The sequence below is a fragment of the Capra hircus genome, assembly GCF_001704415.2.
Source record: "Capra hircus breed San Clemente chromosome X unlocalized genomic scaffold, ASM170441v1, whole genome shotgun sequence".
Lineage (NCBI taxonomy): Eukaryota > Metazoa > Chordata > Mammalia > Artiodactyla > Bovidae > Capra > Capra hircus.
The window spans coordinates 2,575,236-2,597,784 of NW_017189517.1; the positions used below are offsets into that span (position 1 = coordinate 2,575,236).

The 22,549-nt window shown below is 47.3% G+C and overlaps 1 protein-coding gene across 1 annotated transcript; it reads left to right on the top strand.

Moving 5' to 3' along the window:
- The first annotated feature begins 6,502 nt into the window (after positions 1 to 6,502).
- On the top strand, positions 6,503 to 22,223 carry IGSF1 (immunoglobulin superfamily member 1). Its single transcript, XM_013976275.2, has 20 exons — positions 6,503 to 6,572; positions 8,907 to 9,025; positions 9,174 to 9,200; positions 9,624 to 9,908; positions 10,266 to 10,553; positions 12,460 to 12,744; positions 12,986 to 13,279; positions 13,747 to 14,025; positions 14,345 to 14,465; positions 16,311 to 16,381; positions 16,478 to 16,510; positions 16,893 to 17,183; positions 17,487 to 17,765; positions 18,364 to 18,651; positions 19,403 to 19,690; positions 19,956 to 20,243; positions 20,438 to 20,725; positions 20,837 to 21,115; positions 21,512 to 21,635; positions 21,797 to 22,223. Exons 2-20 carry the CDS (start codon positions 8,956 to 8,958, stop codon positions 21,930 to 21,932), a joined length of 4,014 nt encoding a protein of 1,337 aa, XP_013831729.1. The 5' UTR covers positions 6,503 to 6,572; positions 8,907 to 8,955; the 3' UTR covers positions 21,933 to 22,223.
- Positions 22,224 to 22,549: the final 326 nt, after the last annotated feature.

A 22,549-nucleotide genomic window follows, 5' to 3' on the forward strand; every position in this document is an offset into this window, starting at 1 on the left:
CCGTGAGTGGGGCCCAGCTTCTCTTTCTACCTCTCAGAGAAGGTATTTCCCACCTCCAAAGCTCTGCCCCCACACCCCAGGTCTTGCTGTTGGAACCTAATTGGTCCAGTTGGGCTTTCTCACTGTCCCAGAGCACCACTTGCCTAGTACTGCCTCCCTTCCTTACTTGTCTACTCCATGTATCCATTCTACCATGAAATAGAATTGCGGCTTAGACTTATTGGGAAGTGGTATCTGTTAGTCGCTCACTTGTGTCTGACTCTTTGCAACCCCATGGACTAGGCTGCCAGGCTTCTCTGTCCATGGAATTCTCCAGGCAAGAATACTAGAATGGGTTGCCATTTCCTTCTCCAGGGGATCTTCCTGACCTAGGGATAGAAGCCGGGTCTCCTGCACTGCAGGAGGATGCTTTACCGTCTGAGCTACTATTGGAAAGTGGGAAGTGGGAAGGGTGCTAAACCATATTTGCACCTCTTGAATGCGCCAAATACTCTAGAAATCTGACTCACCCCCAAGGTGGCTTTCCACAGCAGTAAAGTAGGGGGGACAAGGAATGCTTTACAATGATCATAATTCTCTTGAGAGTATGAAAATCACCAAGATTCTTGGTAGTTCCTGTTTACCACTGAGAATCACTGTCCTCAAATTTAAAACTGGAAGCGATTTGCTAGTGGATGTTTAACAAACGGCTTTCTGAGGGGAAAAAAAGCTCTCATTTGTAGCATTTGCCTGTTCGTTGGTGTAAATTCTCTGGCCATGGCCAATTTTAAGCCATGATATTACTGAACCCTGGGTTAGGATGAGATGTACACATTCAGTTAACTGTAGCCGGTGCCAGCACATCACTGGGAGGAAGCCAGTGCTCCTTTGCCCTGGGCTTCCCCTGGTGGGACTACTATAATACCAATTTAGCTTAAAAAATCTCATTCGGTTCAGTTCAGTTCAGTCACTCAGTCGTGTCCAACTCTTTGCCACCTCATGAACCGCAGCATGCCAGGCCTCCCTGTCCATCACCAAACTCCCAGAGTCCACCCAAATCCATGTCCATTGAGTCGGTGATGCCATCCCACCATCTCATCCTCTGTCGTCCCCTTCTCCTCCTGCCCTCAATCTTTCCCAGCATCAGGGTCTTCTCAGATGAGTCAGCTCTTCGCATCAGGTAGGCAAAGTTTGGAGTTTCAGCCTAAACATCAGTCCCACCAAAAAATTTCATCAAACTGGACTTAATTACTGAGAAAGGCTCCCCAGACCACCCTGTGCATGTATATGGCATTTGGTGTCTCACTTCCTTTAAGCTCCACTTTCTCGAAGCTTTTCTAGCATTCCTCTGGTCCCAAATACAGTTTTGTAAAACAGCTGCTCTTTTCTTTTCTCTAGGTTGAGAGTCTTTGGACCTTATAAATCAATTAGTCCCACCTCTACACTCTAGACTTCCCTGGTAGCTCAGATGGAAAGCGTCCGCCTACAATGTGGGAGACCAGGGTTCGATCCCTGGGTTGGGAAGTTCCCTGGAGAAGGAAATGGTAACCCACTCCAGTACTCTTGCCTAGAAAATCCCATGGATGGAGGAGCCTGGTGTCCATGGGGTCGCAAAGAGTTGGACACGACTGAGCGACTTCACTTTCACTTTCTTTCACTTTCTACACTCTATCATACTCCCTACTTCATATGTACTCAATGAAACCTTGTGTTTAACAGTTGTTTCATAAATCATAAGGGGTAATTCTGAAGCTTTTGCAGGAGGAGCCCTTTTCTAGTCCCCCAGACTCAAGGTGTCAAAGTGCAAAGGGGTATAGCTCAGGAATATTTTCTGGTATTAGCACCTCCCAAGACAGCAACAATGAGAGCTCTCATACCACCCCATCTCCTGTACATCCCACCAGTTTAAGGGAATGGAGAATTAGAGGGGGCCCAGCCATTAGGAATTAGACTGACCACTCTCAAAATATTCCTGAAAGAGGAGTTATTTAATATCAGCCAAATATAGAGTAATCAACAAGGAGAGAAACTCAGACTTCTTGAAGTGTGTGTGTGTGTGTGTGTGTATGTGTGTATATAGGGAAGGCCAATGTCAAGAGCTAATGTCAAGAACTCTACCTTTTGGTCTTCATCACCAGTTTTATAAATATTGAGCCACTCAAGTTTCCTCTGGGGAGCTTGGCCAGAGAATGTATCTCCTTCTACAGGCAGGCTACAAGGTCCAAGAACCACAGAGGTAGCCTAGAGATGGAGCTTCTAATATCTCAATTGCCAAACATAGTTTGAATGAGGGGCTTCTATGAAGCCTGAATAGTAAGTTCCTTCAAGATTCTACAGTGACCTGGAGCTAAAAAAAGAAAAGAAGAAGGATGAGTGGTATTCTCACCTACACAGTCCCAGAACATTTTACAGGCTTCCATGGTGTTAGTGGGGAATCTGGACTCTAGATTCAGGTTCTTGGTCCAAGAGTACAAGCTTCAGCCTAAGGACTTGCAGAGAGCAAGAAAATGTTATCACTGCTTTCTTTACTACATTATTAACAAAGCGTTTGATTGGTGCTTTTCTGTTTCACTTCCCTGGTGGCTCAGACTGTAAAGAATCTGCTTGCAATGCAAGAGTCGTGGGTTGGGAAGATCCCCTGGAGAGGGAAATGGCTGTCCATTTCAATACTGTTGCCTGAAGAATTCCATGGACAGAGGACCCTGGTGGGTTACAGTCCATGGGGCCGCAAAGAGTTGGACATGATGGAGTGACTAACACTTTCACTTCAAGTGCATTCACACCTGTTTTTTAAATTAAAAATTTTTTATTGATGTAGTTGATTTAAAATGTTAATTTCAGGTGTACAGCACAGTGATTAAATGAGATATATATATTTACATATATAAAAGATTCTTTTATGAATATATTACATCATATTGAGTATAGTTCCCTGTAGTATACAGTAGGTCCATGCTTTTTACCTATTTTATATATACTAGCGTGTATATATTAACTCCAACTTCCTTATTTACCCCTCCCCCACCCCTTTCCTGTTTGGTAACCATAAGTTTATTTTCTGTGTCTGTGAGTCTATTTCTGTTTTGTAAATAAGTACTTTTGTATCTTTTTCTAATTCCATATATAAGCAATATCACATATTTGTTTTTCTCTGTCTGACTTATTTTACTTGGCATGATAATCTCTAGGTCCATTCATGTTGCTACAAATGGCATTATTTCATTCTCTTTTATGGTTGAGTAACATTCCATTGTCTATATATACCATATCTTCATTATCCGTCCATCTGTTGATGGACATTTAAGTTGCTTCCACGTCTTGGCTATTATAGATAGTGCTACAATGAACATTGGGGTGCATGTATCTTTTTAAAATTTTATTGTTTATTTATTATTATTACTTTACAATATTGTATTGAATTTTGCCACACATTAACCTGAATCCCCCACAGGTGTACATGTGTTCCCAATCCTGAACTCCCCTCCCACCTCCCAATAAAGTAAGTAATTTTTAAAAAATGAAGAAGGAAATGGCAACCTACTCCAATATTCTTGCCTGGAGAATCCTCATGGATGGAGGAGCCTGGCGGGCTGCAGTCCATGGGGTTGCAAAAAGTCGGACATGACTGAGCGACTCAACAACAACAACAACAACAACAACAAACATGGAACCATGGAACTGTATATGCAGACTACCTGGATGTGAATCCTAGCTCTTCCACTTACTGGCCGTGTTGGTCTTGGGCAATTTGTTAATGGATCTGTGTTTCAGCTTCTTCATCTGTAAAATGGGACTGATACTGATAACTATTCCCTAGTGTTGAGACTGAGATAAAATGAGTTCATATTTATAAAGCACTTAGGACCTGATACAGTCACGGTGATTTCTCTCTCCTTTTTTGAATGTTCTGGGTCACTGTTACTGCACGGGCTTTTCTCTAGTTGCGTCGAGGAGGGTCTACTCTCCTGTTGCCACGAACGTGCTTCCCTTGTTGGGGCACACGGGCTTTAAGGCACACAGGCTTCAGTAGTTGGGGCATGAGGGCTCAGGAGTTGCGGCTCCCAGGCTCTAGAGGACAGGCTCAATCACTGTGGTACAGGAGCTCAATAGCGCCGTGGCATGTGGGATTTCCCCAGATCAAGGATGGACTCTGTGCCTCCTGTGTCTCAGCATTGGCAGGCTGAGGCTTTACCACTGAGCGACCAGGGAAACCCTATCATAGTGATTTCTATCCAAATCTTTTTAAAATAGACATGGATATTTCCACCCTGACAGATAACGAAATGAAAAATGAAATGTTAGTCACTCAGTCATGTCCGACTCTTTGTGATCCCATGGACTGTAGCTCACCAGGCTCCTCTGTCCATGGAATTCTCCAGACAAGAATACTGAAGTGGGTGGCCTCCTTCTTTATTCCCACTGCCCTGGTTTGGCCACACAATAGGTGGCTCAGTGGTAGAGAATCTGCTTGCCAATGCAGGAGATGCAGGTTCAATCCTTGGGTTGGGAAGATTCCCTGGAGAAGGAAATGGCAACCCACTCCAATATTCTTGTCCAGGAAATCCCATGGACAGAGGAGCCTGGTGGGCTACAGTCCGTGGGGTTACAAGAGAGTTGGACACAACTTAGTGCCTAAACAGCAACAGTAAATGGCTTGCTGTTCTCCGTGCCTTACCTGCTGGGTGTTCCTGTTGCAATTCTCTGATTCCCATGGCACCTCCTTCTTTGACCGTCTTCTACTTGTTCTCTATCACTGTTTACCCTCAGCCTACAAACTCCCTAAGAGCAGAAATTGTTATTCTTTCTGTATTGTCAGCATCTGGAACAGTGCCTGGCGTCAAGAAAATACTCAACAAACATGTTGAATTAATGGATGATTGGCTGCTGTGTCCTAGTCAGTATGTAGTAGTTTATGGTGGGGGGGAGTTCATTCAGTCCTACCCAAAAGTCTGTGTGATATTAAGTACAATTATTATCCCCATTTTACAAATAAGAAAATGAAGGCCTAGAAAGGTTAGATAACTTGTCCCCAAAATACCTATTTATATTGATATGGCTATTCTTTTTTTTTTTTGGCTATTGTATTCTAATCAATACTTTATAATGGTATGTAGGAATAGAGGATGGCAGGAAGCCACAACTGATATCCCCATGAAGACATGATATTCAGTTTTCCTATTAAAACAGATGTTACTTTATTTTTATGTAGTTTGTTCTCAAATTACAGTATTTTTTCTTTAGATGTTTTAATCTTCTATGAATGTAAAACTTGTACACAGAGAAAACTGTGTCATTTTCTTACAATAATCCCTTGATCTCTGAGTCCACTGAATGCTCTACTTTAATCCCATCATATAATATATGCCAGGAGCTTTGGTTAGTGCCTCACTCACACATCATCATTTGAAAAAGTCATTGATGGTCAAGTAAATTTATGAATAGTCTGCATCACTGAAATCCTATTTCTCTGGGGTATTCATGGAAAGCTGTACAGATTAATAGCAGTATTATTAGTGGTAGTAGACGGGGCAACAGCAGCACCTATACTGTAGCAGGCCTACTGTGCTGCCAGCTTTACCTGAACGCTCCCATCGAAGCCCTGTGCAGTAACTTCCGGTGTTTGACTTTGCAGATGGGGAAACTGAGACTCAGAAAGTTTATCACACTTTCTTGAGGTCACTCAGCTCTGGAATAGAAGAAACCAGACTGAAATCCAAATTTGTATTAATATGTTTAGCCTGGGCTTTCATCCCGTGCTGGACTTTGAAGGCTGTCCAAGTTACTCAATCCTCTCTGAGGTTCAGTTTCCTCGTCGGTAAAACTGAGGGAAGTTAACACGTCTTTTAGGGGCTATTAGGCTCAGACGGTAAAGCGTCTGCTTGCAATGCGGGAGACCGGATTCAATTCCTGGGTCGGGAAGATCCCCTGGAGAAGGAAATGGCAATCCACTCCAGCACTCCTGCCTGGAAAATCCCATGGACGGAGGAACCTGATAGGCTACAGTCCATGGGGTCGCAAAGAGTCGGACACGACTGAGCGACTTCACTTTCACTCACATGAAGATTAGAAATAATGGATGCCCAAGGCCTCAGGGGCACATAGTAGGCATTTAAGCTTTGGTGGCGGTGTTTATGCTTCAGTGGAGGTGTGAAAGGAAGATCTGAGATCCCTTTAAAGGCATTGGGGAGCTGGAAAGAAGGGATCTACAGCTTTGCCCGACTTGAGAGCTGGCCCTCTCCTCTCCTGAATACAATGACCCAGTGAAACTCTGAGCGATGAGCGAGGGGGTAGGGGCCTGAATTTGGCTCCAGCAACCTCTGCAGGGAATAGAGAGAGGCAGGAGCTGAGGAGGGGCGTGGAAATCTCAGCCGTCAGAGGACTGCAGGTGTTAGAGAGTTGGTGTAGGTGGACTCCCAGAGCCTGGCGGAGGGAGGGGAGGAGGTTGGAGCGGCCGGGAGGGCGGGGGAGAGAGGGAGGCGGGGCCCTGAGGCTGAGAGGCTGTCCTTAGACCGCTCTTCTCGTGCCGGGCAGTTTGCGGCATCTGGAGGAGCTCACTGGAGAATCTCCAACAGCGGAGCGGGCCTTCAACTACCGTAAGTACCTGCAAATGCGCGCACAGTCCAGTGGCTGAAGATTAAATACTGCCCATCAGATCCTAAACAAAACCCCGAAATAATCTCCCTGAAGTAATTAATTGCCGTAAACTTAAAGGCTCCCAGGTCTTTCCTCCCCGCACCGCCTCAGTCCTCCTTTTCTCCTTCCCTCCCCGGATCCCAGCCATGCCTCGCTGAGAATCTCTGGGCACTCAGATATCTTCCCTTTTCCTTCTCAGTCTTCCCTCAAAACCTCTAGCGGAACACGTACCCGGCACCCCGCCGAGCCCAAACCCTTTGATTCCTGGACCCCTCAAAGCCATGCAGGGGGCGAGCCATTAGACATTTCGGGTCTTTCACCCTCGAAAGCACTGCGGCGCTGCCTGAGGGTGTGTGAAGTGCTTGGGGTGGAGTAGAAGGGGAGAGAGAAAAGCCTAGACTGCCGAAGATGGGGGTGGGGGGAGTGCTGGGGTGGGGGCTAGTGTGAAAGGCCAAAAATGGGCGTGGCCAATTAGCCCGAAGCCCGCAACTCCTTCCCTTGTTCCCTGGACGGAAGATTCCTTTTGGCTGGATATAAACGGTAGAGTTTCCTCAGGAGGTGGAGGAGGGGGTCAGCCATGCTGAGAAGCCCAGCTTCCCTTATTCCCCTCAAGCCCCCAGGAAGTGAAACCCCGGTTTAGGGGTCCACCTGGCAGGACTGGACTCTCAGATGGCCTTCCTGGGTGGAATCCCAGTTAAACCTTTCCCTTGGCAGTAAAACCTGAAGTCCCCCCCCCCTCCCCGAATAAACTGGCCCAAAGCCTCAGGGGAACAAAGCAACAGGGTGTCACCAAGACTGGGCCTTGGCCTGGGAGTCTGTAGGAGCTGAGATGGAAATAGCATCTTTAGGGTCCTATGCCAGGTTAATATCCCCTTTGGGAAGAAAAATAGCCAGTCTTAAAGAAATGTTCACTATGTGCCTAGCACTGTTCCGGTATTATCTCAGATTCAACACAACAACAAGGCTAGCTAGATATTAGATAAGAAAAGTTCAAAGAAGGTAATTTGAGCATCCTTCAATACAAAGTAAGAAATGCAAAAGGAAACTGTTCTTCCTTGGATCTCTGACTGTTCACCTGCTCCCTACAGCCCAGATGTTTGAATCTTCCCCCTTTTTCCTGCTCCTTCATCCCTCCTAGTCCTGGAGCAAATTAGAGGCTTTGATATCAGGATCAGTTTGGTGAAGTAAAAGCACCCCTTTCTGCTCTGGGAGCTGCCTTTATCCCACTCTTTTGAAATAGAATTAAACAGCTAGGGTCAGACACAACCTCAGACCCTAAGTAGAGAGGCAATAGAGGAGAGTCATCCTTAGTTTGTGTGATGAGCATACATCTTTCTTTGGCCAAAGGATACTCTGGGCCCAGGGTGGGTAGGGTAGGAGAGACAGAAAAGCATAAGGGGTCTACTTATGGACATGTAGAGCCTGTGGTCAATAGTGATTTTCAAGAAAATAAGAAAGCCTCCCTGAACTCAAATATTTTTGCCACATTCCCTGAAATTCAATTCTTTTTTTTTTTTCCCTTAGGGGCAGTGAACAAAAATGATTACAAGTTTTGGGGTGCCAATGAATCATGTACATTTTATATCAATTAGTTCAAGTAATTTGATTCTCCAACACCTACTCAAAATGGAGGTTTTGAGCTTTGGACAGGGGATACGAGATAATAATGAAAGTAATACTAAATTTGAAGCATTCTACAGAAAGGAAAGCCTGGATGGGATGAGACAGTAAAAGTGAAGGAGGGTGAGAAAGTGGGCGAGGGCTACCTCTGAAAGTTTAATTACTGGTTTTAGAGCATAGGCATTGGAGTTCAACATGGATCTGAATTTTGGCTCTGATATTTAATATCTTTTGACTTCGGGCAAATTATATCTCCTGCATAAGCCTCAGTTTCCTAGCCAGCAAAATGAGGATGTAGCACTCTTCCTTTGCTAGGTTGTTGGAGGACTCTGACAAAAAATATATATATACGAGTAAAGAATCCGAAAAGTTTCTACACCTCCCATCTCCCTCATGGCTTAGGGCTTCTGCTGGCCTGGATTAGGTCACACTCTGGGCCTCTGAGACCCTAGGGACAAACAGACATTTCAATAAATCTGATATGGTAGATATACCAGCAAAGACCTTGAGTGGAAGAAGGGGAAGTGGGGAAAGGGAACAAAGAGAACAAGTAGCTGATAACCCTGCATGCCTGTGGGGGAGTGGAAGGTAGGTGTTCAGGTGCAATTTAGTGATCCAAACTAAACTTTCAGGAGAAGGAGCAATCCCCTGAGTAAAAGTACTTCTGCTTTTAGATCTTACCACCTTCTGAGGGGCAAAGCCCTTCAAGACTCCGGAGGCTCCATGGCCCTCGGCAAGCCAGGGGAAGGGGCCACCATGCTGCGGACATTCACTCTCTTACTCTTTGGTGCTGGTGAGTACAAGGAAGGCGTGGCAGGACAAGTGACCCTGTCATAGGCACCCCTGTGAGTGGGCCCCTTGGGGAGGGAATGGGGAATACTGAGGTTTGAGGGTGATTGGGACAACGAGGGGTTCTCCTTTACCATAATCTCTCTTTTCAGGACTGAGTCTGGGTGTGACACCAATGGGTAAGTGAGTCCTGCCACATCAACTACCTTCCTTCCTGAAGGCTGCAAGACACTGAGCTGCCTCCATGGCCCCAGACATAACTGCCTTGAGATGCCAAAGGCAGTTTCCAGACTCAGCTTGTTAGGAATCAGGACTGCTCACTTCATGACTTGGTTTCCTACAAAATAGTGAAGACTTTGTCTCTTGCATTTTGTTCCCCAACTCCAACTCACTTGAATTCCTTAAAACAATGTCCTACGGTCCCTATCCCACCCTCCCCCTCCCATAAAAGTACACACCCCGTGCCCAGGAAAGACCAAAGGAGGAATTGGGGGGGGCAGGGGTGGGGGTTGGGGCTCATTTAAAGGGACGTTGCAGGGGGCGTGTTATGGGAGGGAGAGGGTTGGAACTGCTGACATCTTTGTTTTCTTTCGGAATGACAGCAGTGATGCCATCTCAACCAGAGCTATGGATAGAGTCCAACTACCCCCAGGCCCCTTGGGAGAACATCACACTCTGGTGCAAAAGCCCCTCTCAGATTTCAAGCAAGTTCTTGCTGCTGAAGGATAAGACACAGATGACCTGGATCCGCCCTTCCCGAAAGACCTTCCAAGTTTCATTCCCCATCGGTGCCCTTACTCAGGCAAATACAGGTCTTTACAGGTGCTGCTACTGGAAGGAGACAGGCTGGTCAGAGCCCAGTAAAGTTTTAGAGTTGGAGGCACCAGGTAAGAAGACAGAGAGAGATAATCAAGAATAAACTCCAACTCCTGGGACTCAAACTTGCCTTCCCAGAGCAGGGTTTGTTTAATTCATTCATTTGCCTCAGTCGCTTGCACACATAATACAGATATTCCAGTTGGTAAATAAGTGTCTCATCTCTATAGGTAATGCAGAGTGAGGCTGCAGACTCTGGAATGGATCTAGAGGGCAGGCTCCTCAACCTAGGGGATACTCTAGATGGGGAAAGAGGGGTGACAAATAAGGATCATACCCAAAAGACTCATTTAAGTAGAGCTCTCTGCTGCTCCCTGAGCCGTGCTACCCTTGCTCTACCTGAATTCCAGTTCATTCTCTCCTTCCAGGCCAGCTGCCCAAGCCCATCTTCTGGATCCAGACTGAGACCTCCCCTCTTCCCGGATGTAATGTTAACATACTCTGCCATGGCTGGCTGCAGGATTTGGTATTCATGCTGTTCAAAGAGGGATATGCGGAACCCGTGGATTACCAAGTCCCAACTGGGAGAGTGGCCATATTCTCCATTGCCAACATGACACCTGAGAGTGAAGGGGTTTACATCTGCCGCACTCATATCCAGATGCTCCCTACCCTGTGGTCAGAGCCCAGCAACCCCCTGAAGCTGATTGTAGCAGGTGGGTGTGGCTATGGCTGCTGGGGTCTGATGATCATTGTCCCCGGGATCATGGTTGGGTGAGCCAGGGTTTCTGATATGACTTTCCTTGCCCAGTTCTCTGCAAGGCCCATGAGCTAGAGTCATTTGATATTTTACTGAGATGCAAATGAGAATCACACATGCTAGGAGGCAGCTGTCTGGGAGCCAGTCACTTGGCTAGTGAGTGAGTCCAGCCAAATGTCCAGCAGCTTCAGCTCATCACAGCTTTGTTGTTCTCTATTTGTTGAAAATCATGTGTTCATTCATTCATTTGGCTAATGTTTATTGAGCACTTAATATGTGCCAGGCACTGCCACTGCAGTCATGTAAACTGATTTTTTTTTATTTAAATGTATTTTTCTTCTAGTTGTGATTTTTATTTTTAAGTGTGGAAAACAGAGTGAATTGCTTGTGCTGGCGATAAAAAGAAAAAATGACAAGGAAAGTGATAGTTCATATTTCAGAAATGGTTTTATAAATGAATTTAGTCTTATATATACGGATCCAGTAAGGCAGTACCAAGCTTTAAACATAGTAGAAGGTTCTTCCAAACCCCTAATGTTAGACCCACCCCCACCCCCAACTCCTCCACCCCATAGCCCAGATGCTTCTAGACAGAATTGGCCACACTTGCTTTAGCTCCCTTCATCAAGTTAAATAGGCTTGGGGAAAGCTGTGGTGCTACAGAAAATATCCTGGACTTAGAAGTTGTAATCCTAGTTTCTAGTTCCACCTCTGACACCACCTCCCTGTGTGATATTGAGCAAGTTACTTCAACTCTGTGTTTCGGTTCCCCCACTCTAAAACGGGATAACAGTATCTACCTGATCCACTGTATGATGCCTCTCTGTGCCTCAGTTTTCTCATTTGCAAAACTGGTATAATCGTAATACCTACCTCACAGGGTTGTTGTGAGGATTTGCCTAATATGTGTACAGTGCCTGGCATATAAGTTCTCAATAAATGGTAGATATTAATTTTATTAGTATAGCTTTTTATTGAGGATCAAAGAACAAAAGCCTGTCTGTTTGAACTGCGTGTTATGGATGCTTGTTGTACGAATGTCTTTCTGGTATACATGTCACTAACACACACTTCTGCAGTTACCTGTTCGCAGGTGTCCCCCACTAGGCCCTGAGCACTTGGCGAACAGGGACTGTGTCTGTCTCCTTTACTTGTTTCCCCCTAGACCATGATGCCTGATGTATCCTCAATGCTTACTGAACCTATGATAGAGCTGATCCTTCCAATAATGGGTGGGTGGGCCTACCTGGGATTGGGGTGGGTAAGAAGGAGTGCTTTGGGAGTGAGGTTTACCTTCTGTTTTGCAGTTTAATCTCTTTGGAGAAACAGTATGTGAAAATGAGGGTGTGGTCCCATTAACAAATGTTTCTTTGATTTGCAGACTTACTGGCCAATCCTGACTTGTTGGCCTCTTTCAGTCTCCTCTGGGAAGTAGGGTTTTCTGTGAACTGAATGTGTTCAAAAGCCAGCCTTAATACTGCAGTAACATTCATGCTTTATGAAGAAGGAATCAAAGTAATTTTCAGAAGTTTGGTTTCTTGGGTGATTGGAAGAACCACATTTGGCGTTTCAGAGACCTAGACCTAAAGATACAGGGAATTACAAATATAGATACTCCACTGAGACATACCCCTATACTTAGTTAGAGCTCAGTGCAGTGATCGAGTCTGGTGAGAGGGAAGGAATGGAAGTGAACTTCCCCTTGGTTACCTTCTAGAAGAGGCAGAGATTCAGGGAAGAGTGAGGGAGCAGAGGGTATACTTCAGCTACCACTTGCTATCTAAAGAAAGTAGGAAAATAAAACCAGAATATGATGAGGAAGAATCACCCTACTTCTAACTCAGGGTCTCTTCACTTTCTAGGACTCTATCCCAAACCAACTCTGACAGCCTACCCTGGGCCCATCATGGCACCGGGAGAAAGCCTTAATCTCAGGTGCCAAGGGCCAATCTATGGAATGACCTTTGCATTAATAAGGCTTGAAGACTTGGAGAAGTCCTTTTACCTCAAGAGGCCAATAAAAAATGAGGCATATTTCTTCTTCCGGGCATTGAAAATCCACGATGCTGGCCATTACCTCTGTTTTTACTATGATGGATCATACAGGGGTTCACTCCTCAGTGATATCCTGAAAATCTGGGTAACTGGTAAGAGAGGGGGCTGCTGTGGGACCTCTGTTAGGGGGTAAGGGTGTTCGGCTCTCTTTGGGCCCGCTGGAGAACTTCATCATGCAGCCAGGGTTAATGGTGGGGGAAGGAGCAGAATTTGTATAACTGGGCTTAGGCTGGGATTTGCCAAGGGTGGACTGGAAGAAAAGGAAAAGAACCTTAACTAGTGGGAGGGGTAAGTCAGACTTATTAGCCTTTGATATTTTGGGTCTCATCCTAGACACTTTCCCCAAGACCTGGCTACTTGCTCAGCCCAGTCCTGTGGTCCAAATGGGTCAGAATGTGAGTCTGTGGTGTCGAGGGCCAGTGGATGGAGTGGGGCTTGCACTCTATAAGAAAGGAGAAGACAAACCACTTCAACTCTTGGATACCACCAGTATCTATGATGACACGTCATTCTTCCTCAACAATGTGACTTCTAGTGATGCTGGCATCTATAGCTGCCACTATCTCCTCTCCTGGAAGACCTCCATCAGAATGACATCACACAATACCGTGGAGATTGTGGTTGTAGGCAAGTGCTAACAACTATTCTTTATTTTTATCTTCATTCCAGTGTTATTACAAGGAGCTAGTGTTGCTATACCCTTTTGGATTTATGAGCCAAAGGAAACCAGACTAGGAGGGTGGTTTTCTCCAAAACTTAGGGAACTTCTCTCCCAGTATTTTTACTCAAACCTTACCTCTAGACATGGACAAGCCCTGATGGGACTCCTAGAAAACTCACTTTACTTAAGACCTAGGGAAACCTACAGGTATTGTTAAGTTTCTGATTGAAGGTAGGAGCCTAGGAGTCTTTGGAGGATCAAGTAATGGGCCAAGGAATTCTGATGCACAGTCAAATTCTGAAGCCGCTTGAGCTAGTAGAGCAGAAAAAAAAAAAAAAGAGAAGACCAAATAAGGAGATGAGAAACATTTGTTGAGAGGAGGCAATGAGGTCAAAGTCACTTGTTCTAACTCTGGTCTCTGGATTGGTTGCAGATAAGCCCCCCAAACCCTCCCTGTCAGCCTGGCCCAGCACCGTGTTCAAGCTAGGAAAGGCCATCACCCTTCAGTGCCGAGTACCTCATCCAGTTCTTGAGTTTTGTCTGGAATGGGAAGAAAGAGCAACATCCCCAAAATTCTCAGTGGATGGAGACTTCATCATCAGTAATGTTGAAGGGAAAGGCGCAGGGACCTACAGCTGCAGCTATCGCATAGAGGCACACCCTAACATCTGGTCACATCGCAGTGAGCCTCTGAAACTGATGGGGCCAGCAGGTGAGAGGAAAACTCTTCACAGAGGTGCCCCCACCATGCCTTTGGCCATGATACCCCTGGGATCCCAAAGCAATGCCCAGCAGGATATGGAAGTGGTAGTCGGGGGCTGGTTTGGGCATCTTTCTCCTGGGGTGGTCTCACGATCACTCAAAGGCAGTGAGCAGGATACTTCCAAGGGTCCCTTTCTTCATGTAAAGGAAGGTCACTTTTGCTTCAACTTCCCTTTGCCTGCAGGAACCGGATTCCCCTCCCCCCATGACTGTGTCCGTCTGTCCCTGTCCCCATCAAGCTCCATGTTTCTGATCTTCTCTGGTCACAGGCTTTCTCACCTGGAATCACGTTCTGAATGAAACTATCAGGTTGTTTCTAGTCATTCAGCTTGTTGCCTTGCTGTTTGTAGTGCTGTGGATAAGGTGGAAGTGTCGGAGACTCAGAATCAGGTAACTGTCTTATCCCAATCCCCTGCTCCTAAATCTAGCTGAGTTCAGGCTCCCCAGAGGTTCAGGAATGGGGTGTGCTGCAGTTGAGACAAGCCCCATGGGCACACCCTTTGTATCCTCCACCTTCAGGGATGAAGATACAAGGCTTTCTCATTCCAGCCATTTGTCTTTCATCTCATGGAGGGGTCAGCACCCCAACCAGAAGGTAGAGAAATGAATATTTCTCAGAGGCTGGAAGAAGTCCTCAGAAACTCCTTCACTGATCCCCCCCAGGAGGGTGCCCAAATCTCCCTCCCAAGCCACCTTGCCTCTCACAGATGATCAATGTCTTCCACATTAACTTCATCTGAACTCTTTTTTTAAGAATCAACACTGTCCTGTCTCCCAGGATATTATCCAACTCCCATCCCAACTATTCAGCCTTACCTCAGCTCTTAAGGGCTAGCAAGCCTTGTAGTCCACCCTCACTGCTATGGAAGCCAGTGTCTCTGCCACTCTGGCCCCCAACCACTGTGCAGAGCCTTCTGAGAATAGAGCCTTAGCCTGGGTGTGCAGCTGATGAGAGAATGGATTGGGTCAGGGAATCAGACTGCTTCCCCTGATCCATAAAGTGTCAAGTCAAACAGGTTCTCCTGCTGTTTACTTTTATTATTTTGTGTCTCCTGGGTCATCCCCTTCTCTCCCTTATCCCTGTATCCTTGTGCTCAGGCTATTCTGCCCCAAAATGAGAAATGACAGCTCCTAGCTCGGTGGGGGCTTCTGCTCCTGAATGCCACTTTTCCCCACTCTCTGATCCTGGCTGTACCCCTCCCCCACCATGAGCAGAGGCCTTTGTGTGCCTGGGAGTATTCAATACACAATGGATGATGACTATGATTGTGTGTGTCTGTGTTCTCCTCTGAGATCTGAGGGACAGAGTGCTTGGGTAATGGGAAGGGAGCCACCTAAACCTTCTGCAAAACCACTACCCCTTTTGAGTTTTCAAAACGTTTCAGTGGGGGTCAGGTTCACAGAATCTGTTCTGAGTTCCACATACACTGGTAGCCTTCAAGCCAGGGGTTAGAAAAAAATGTAGCTTCAAGTGCCCCCCCCCCCCACCTCAGCCCAGGACCACTGCATCAAAGAATGAGTTCAGAAACCAGATATTGGAGAAGGCAGTTTGAAAAGCATGTTGTCCTGACCAGGAAGGAAGGTCAGTGTTTTCTAAGTCAAAATTGTCAGGTAGACATTGACCTAATAGAAGCTAAATCTATAGGATCTGAATCTATAGGACCTGAAGCTGCAGCACATATCTAGTCATGATCTGGGTGGGGGTAGAGGAGATCCCACTGCTGCTGCCTAAGCAACCCTTCCACAACAAAGGCAGGTGAGGCAGGTCAGTTGGAGGACCAATAGTGCCATAATAAACACTGCTTCCAAACTTAAGCTTGATGACTGAGAAACACCCAAGATTTCTCCCTCCAGCCCCTCACCCACCACCCAGAGCTTCTGATCACACTGAGCTCCAGGGGTTCTGAGAGCTGGAGTTACAAAGGTATTTTCACATCTGACATCTCAATTCCAGCAACGGCCTAATCAGGGCCCTTGGGGAGCTGACATTTGATATTGTCTGGGGAGGGGGGAGGGGTGGGGGCCCGTGGGTCATGAAAGAGCAAGAGGTTTGTAGGTAGTGAGGCCCTCAAAGAGAAAAGTCATCAATGTCAGAAAAGATGATATCCCATTATTCTGGCCATATCCAATCCCTATTGGGTGGCAAGTAAGCCAATGACATAAATTGCCGCCCCCTTCTCTCCGCCCTCCCCCTAATCCCAGCAACTCCTCTCATCTCTTTTCTGGTCTTGCTAGAGAAGCCTGGTTGCTGGGAACAGCTCAAGGGGTCACCATGCTCTTCATACTCACAGCTCTTCTCTGCTGTGGTGAGTACAAGGGGGTGGGGAAGGGGCCTGGGCAGAAGGCCGGGGTGAAGTCCCGTGGGGGAGGGGGCAAAGCCCTGGCAGCAATTTCTTTTGCAGGACTGTGCACTGGGGTATTGACAGAAGAGACTGGTGAGTTTTTCCTGCTCCAGACTGGGACATTCCTCCCTGGAGATCCGAAATAACTACAGAGTGTCAGTGTCAGTGGCCAGGGAGTGACTGGTTGGGAGGGAAGGGCAGCCAGGAAGGGGCACTTTGCTGAAGCTGCTGGCAAAATTGAGCCTCCAACTCTGCTTTTCTGCCTGCAAAATTTCCCCCAAGCTTCTGCATTTTTCTGAGGCTCAGCTGAGACATCAGCGTCTTCTTTCCCCAGCACCTGCAGAAGGGAGGAAAGAGTTTGGATTGGGGCTGAAAGGGGAGGTGGGCAGTGTGATCTGGGGAGGGGGGTTCAAGGGCAAGGAAAGGGGGAGGAGGAGGGGAGGAAGGATGCCTTCATTAACTCTGCTGTTTCTAGAAATAATCATGCCAACCCCTAAGCCTGAGCTGTGGGCAGAGACCAACTTCCCTCTGGCCCCGTGGAAGAACTTAACCCTCTGGTGCAGAAGCCCGTCTGGTTCAACTAAGGAGTTTGTGTTGCTGAAGGATGGCACCGGGTGGATCGCAACTCGCCCGGCCTCAGAGCAGGTCCGGGCTGCCTTCCCCCTTGGAGCCCTGACCCAGACTCACACCGGGAGTTACCACTGCCATTCCTGGGAGGAGATGGCTGTGTCTGAGCCCAGTGAGGCACTTGAGCTGGTGGGGACAGGTAAGAAAAGGCCGAGGGTCCGCTCGGCATGATCCTTGGTGCCGCTGGGACTCCAGCGGTGCTCCGAGGCATGGGGAAATGCTCAGAGATCCAGAGCCCAAGGGACTTCTGCTGCCTGTAGGAGAGGAGGGGCACGAGAAGGGGGGAGGGGTGGGGAGGAGAGTTGAGAGGAGACTGACAGGAAGAGCCAAGGCCCGGCCAGGATGGATCTCTGTTTTGCTGACCGAGTGACTCTGCGTGTCCCATCTGGGCACCTCCTAACTTCGGATTCCTTCTCCTTGTCCTCCCTGTTTTGTTTTCCAGATATCCTCCCCAAGCCTGTCATTTCTGCTTCCCCCCCAATTCGGGGCCAGGAACTGCAAATCCGCTGCAAAGGATGGCTGGCAGGCATGGGGTTTGCTCTGTACAAGGAGGGAATGCAGGAACCCGTCCAGCAACTTGGTGCCGTTGGGAGGGAAGGCTTCTTTACAATCCGGAGAATGGAGGATAAAGACGAAGGCAATTATAGCTGCCGAACTCACACTGAAAAGCGCCCCTTCAAGTGGTCCGAGCCTAGTGAGCCCCTGGAGCTTGTCATAAAAGGTAGAGCTGAAAGGGGTGTGTGAGGGAGGAGGGGGGAAGCAAAGCTCCAGGTCAGACGCTCCTTTCCCCACAGCGAACTTTGCTGTTGGTCCTAGGAGCCTGTGTCCAATCTTAGAGCCAGGCAGGCGTGGCGCTGGGAGTGCCAGGGCCTCTGGCTGCACGATATTAATAGCCATAATCGTTATTAATAGCTGGGGTTTGTGGAGGGTGATTTAACTTTTCTAATTATTTTCATATCAATTATCTCATTTAGCTATAGAGCAAATACTCAAAGGAGGTGGATCAGGTGCAATTTCCCCTTCTTGTCCCAATGGGCAAACTGAGGCTCAGGGAATCAGCAGAGCCCCAGTAACTATCCACTCTTTTAGCTAGTTTTTGCTGACAGTGAGGATTAGACTTGAGGAGGTGAGAGGTGGGGTGAGGGGGTCCCTGTGAAAAGTCTGTCTGCAAAGTGGTTTTGGCTGGATTTTTAAATGCACCTTCTTCTGAATGAAATATTACAGGAAGCCAAGCTGCTTTCTGGAACCAGTGTTTGCCATATTATCTAGCTTGCTTTCTATTGATTTGTTTTTGGTTACGTTTGGTTTTTGCCTTCTAGAAATGTACCCCAAGCCCTTCTTTGAGACCTGGACCAGTCCTGTGGTCACTCCTGGTTCCCGGGTGACTTTTAATTGCTCCACCCCCCACCAGCACATGAGCTTTATTCTTTACAAAGATGGAAGTGAAGTAGCATCCAGTGACAGTTCTTGGGCAAGTCTGGGAGCCAGTGCAGCCCACTTTCTGATCATTTCGGTGGGCATTGGTGATGGAGGGAATTACAGCTGCCGCTATTACGACTTTGCGATCTGGTCGGAGCCCAGTGACCCTGTGGAACTCGTGGTGACAGGTCAGGACTGGGGAAATGCAGGTGGAGGTGGTACTGTCCCTGGGACAATGGGCAAGAGGGATGTCAGTGGGAGAGGAAGAGTCGCCCCTTCTAAAAGTCACCAAGAATGTGCTCAGGACAGTGCCTGCATGTAGCAAACAGTCCATGTAAGGCAAATGCTTATATTATCACTAATATGGGAAGATGAGAAGAAGGAGGAAAATAATCCACTTCTGGGGAAAGAAATGAGGCAGATGGGGATGTTTCACATGTTGCCCTGTTTCTGAAGTCTTTTGTAGCTTGGCCTTGAGCTTTAGGCCCAAGGTCCACTTTTTCTTTAGCTGGGCTACCAGATATGGGTGGGCTGGATGCCCTCAGAGAAAGGGCAAAGACCCTGAAGGGTCAACTGCATACTATGCGGCCATTACAAATGATAGTTTTCAAAGGCTGTTTAATGTCATAGGAAAATGTTTACAATATAAAGTGAAAAATATTAAACTATACAACTGTGTATACAGTAAGCCCAATTATACAAATACTTATAGCCACAATGATATAGGCGTGTACAAAAATAAATGGGAAGTAATACGGAAACGTGTACAAAAAATGGCCATCTTTGAGTGGTAGAATTGTACTGTCTTCATTAGTTTTTTTCTATATTTTCTAGTTTTCTACAATAAGCATATAGTTTCTTATAATAACACTAAAAAAAAAAACAGTGCTCGGAATGTATGAGGCAGGATTCTCTCATGTGTGTTCTCTTTAATTTCAGAATTCTACCCCAAACCCACTCTCCTGGCACAGCCAGGTCCCGTGGTTCTTCCTGGGAAGAATGTGACCCTGCGTTGCCAAGGGGCTTTCCAGGGCATGAGGTTTGCCCTCCTGCAAGAGGGAACCCCGAGTCCCTTACAGTTCCGGAGTGCCTCGGGGAACTCGGCTGACTTCCTCCTCCATACTGTTGGAGCAGAGGACTCTGGGAACTATAGCTGTGTCTACTTTGAGACCACTATGTCAAACAGGGGATCATATCTCAGCAAGCCTCTTATGATCTGGGTGACTGGTAAGGACAGACAAGACATGGGGCTGGGACAGAAGCAACTGGAGTAGAGGTTCAGTTCAGTTCAGTCGCTCAGTCGTGTCCGACTCTTTGCAACCCCATGAACCACAGCACGTAGGGGTAAGGGAGGGTAATCCCTCTTGGAAGGCAAGGCTAGGCTAGGCTAGGACATGGAGGGGAACGGTTGTGTCTGGAAGGAGAAAGATAAAGGGTTAATTCAGTGATAAGTTTGCATGCTCACCACTTTCCATCTTTGGTCTCTTCCTAGACACATTCCCCAAGCCACGGTTGTTTGCTGAGCCCAGTTCTGTGGTTCCCGTGGGGCAGAATGTTACTCTCTGGTGCCAAGGGCCAGTACAGGGAGTAGGGTACATTCTGCACAAAGAAATAGAAGCCACTTCAGTGCAGCTCTGGGGATCCACCAGTAATGATGGGGCCTTCCCCATCACCAACATATCTGGTGCTAGCATAGGTCGTTACAGCTGCTGCTACCACCCTGACTGGACCAGCCTTATCAAGATACAGCCTAGCAACACCCTGGAACTCATAGTCACAGGTAAGGGGAAGATGCTCTGGAATGGGCAGGGGAGTATAGAAAAGAGGGAACTGAGCTGGCTGATAGTTCACGGGAAATGGTTTTCCAAGGGCTCAAGGAGAGGCAGGCAGTAACTCTCCTCTTTATTGAGACTTCAGGGGTGATGCCCTGGTAAGTGGCCACCTCTCTATGAACCAAGAGTTCATTTCTTCTAGGTTTGCTCCCCAAACCCAGCCTATTAGCCCAACCTGGTCCCATGGTGGCCCCTGGAGAAAACATGACTCTTCAGTGTCAGGGGGAACTGGCAGACTCAACATTTGTCCTGTTGAAGAAGGGTATTCAAGAGCCTTTAAAGCAACAGAGGCCAAATGGGTACAGGGCTGACTTCTGGATGCCAGCAGTGAGCAGTGAAGATTCTGGGATGTACAGCTGTGTGTATTATTTGGATTCTGCTCCCCTTGCAGCTTCTAATACCAGTGACTCCCTGGAGATCTGGGTGACTGGTAAGGTCTTGGAGATTTCAGTAAGACTGTAGTTTTTTTAGTTGTTATCCCTAAGGGGATAAAGGGCTGGGTTCGAGGCCATTTCTAACTCTGTATCCTGGTTGGTTGCAGACAAGCCCCCTAAACCCTCCTTATCAGCTTCGCCTGGCACTGTGTTCAAGCTCGGAAAGGACATCACCCTTCAGTGCAGAGGGCCCCTACCAGGTGTGGAATTTGTCCTGGAACATAATGGAGAAGAAGCACCTCAACAATTCTCAGAGGATGGAGACTTTGTCATCAATAATGTCGAAGGAAAGGGCATTGGAAACTATAGCTGCAGCTACCGTCTGCAGGCCTACCCCGATATCTGGTCAGAGCCTAGTGATACTCTGGAGCTGGTGGGGGCAGCAGGTGAGATGATAATCCCTCCATGATTCTGGCCTGACACACCTGCGACCCCGGAGACAGTCTCCATGGAGGCAGGCCACACATGGAAGGGGAGAGGTTTGGAGTCAGAGACCTCAAGTATGGTCATTTTTCTTTTTCTCCTAGGGATGGTAAGGAGGTGGAACCTCAGATTCACTCAAAGATAGTGACAAGGATACTTTCAATGCATCTTCCACCCCACAAGGGAGGGCTGCCTCTGCCTCAGCAGAAACACTGCCTCTGACCACCCCATCTCTTGTCCCAACACGTGGTTCCCAAGTGAACCCCAGAGGAGGCCAGATGAAGGGGCAGCAAGAGAGCAAGGAGAGCACACGTGTACTAAACTCTATGCCATTGGCTTCTGCTCTTTTATCATCACAGGGCCTGCTGCTCAGGAATGCACTGTGGGGAACATTGTCCGAAGTACCCTGATCGTGGTGGTGGTTGTAGCTTTGGGGGTGGTGCTAGCCATAGAGTGGAAGAAGTGGCCTCGACTCAGAACCAGGTAATTGCCTCATGTCACTCCTGCTGTGAACCCAGCGCTTCTGTGAAAACAATGATCCAAATGCTCCTCTAGCATCTGAGCCCCATAACGCAGCCTGTTTTCAAGTTGATGGCTCTGTATCCTCCCTTAGTCATGTTTTTTTTTTTTCTTTCTCTACACAGGGGCTCAGAGACAGATGGAAGAGACCAGACCATAGCCCTGGAAGAGTGTAACCAAGAAGGAGACCTGGGCACCAACACCAACTCTCCCTCATCAGTCTCTCAGGGCACTTCAGTAGAGCAGCCAGTCCCGATATAATCATCTCCTACTTTACAAGAGCTTTTCTCTCCTCTTTTTTTATCCTCAGAGACCTGCAAATCTGATTGGTTTCCCCAGGAGTCCATGCCACCTACTGTTCCTTGGCCACTAATCACCTGAGATGGGTCAAGGGGATTTTAGGAAGTGAGAGCTCTACCAGGGTGAGAGGTTTCCTGAAGAGAGATTCCCCACCCCTGTAATTCCTCACTGTACTGATTTACTGGTGCATGAAAATCTATTAAAAATGTATTCTTCTGAATAAAAAGAGTATTCTCTATTTAACTGCAAAAACTATGGCAGTGGTTTTCCATTGGTTTGTTATTTAGGATTTAGTGAAAAATGGTGTATTGGAGCTGACCCTCATGGCACAGTAAGAGAGCAGGGGGCTGCTAGCACAGAGAAATGAGCTCGAGGATAGGGTCAGGGAGGGAAGGCTCCAACATGTCCAATTTGGTTTCAGACATGGTTGCTGAACAGAATGTCCTGTCATCCCTTCATTCCCTATTTCATTACTGAATGAATGAATGTCAATATTCTCTCCAAGTTGAGCCTAAGGACGGCAAAGACTTCAGTTACATACTTTCACTGCGGAACTTCTAGGTCTGTAGTACATCTGC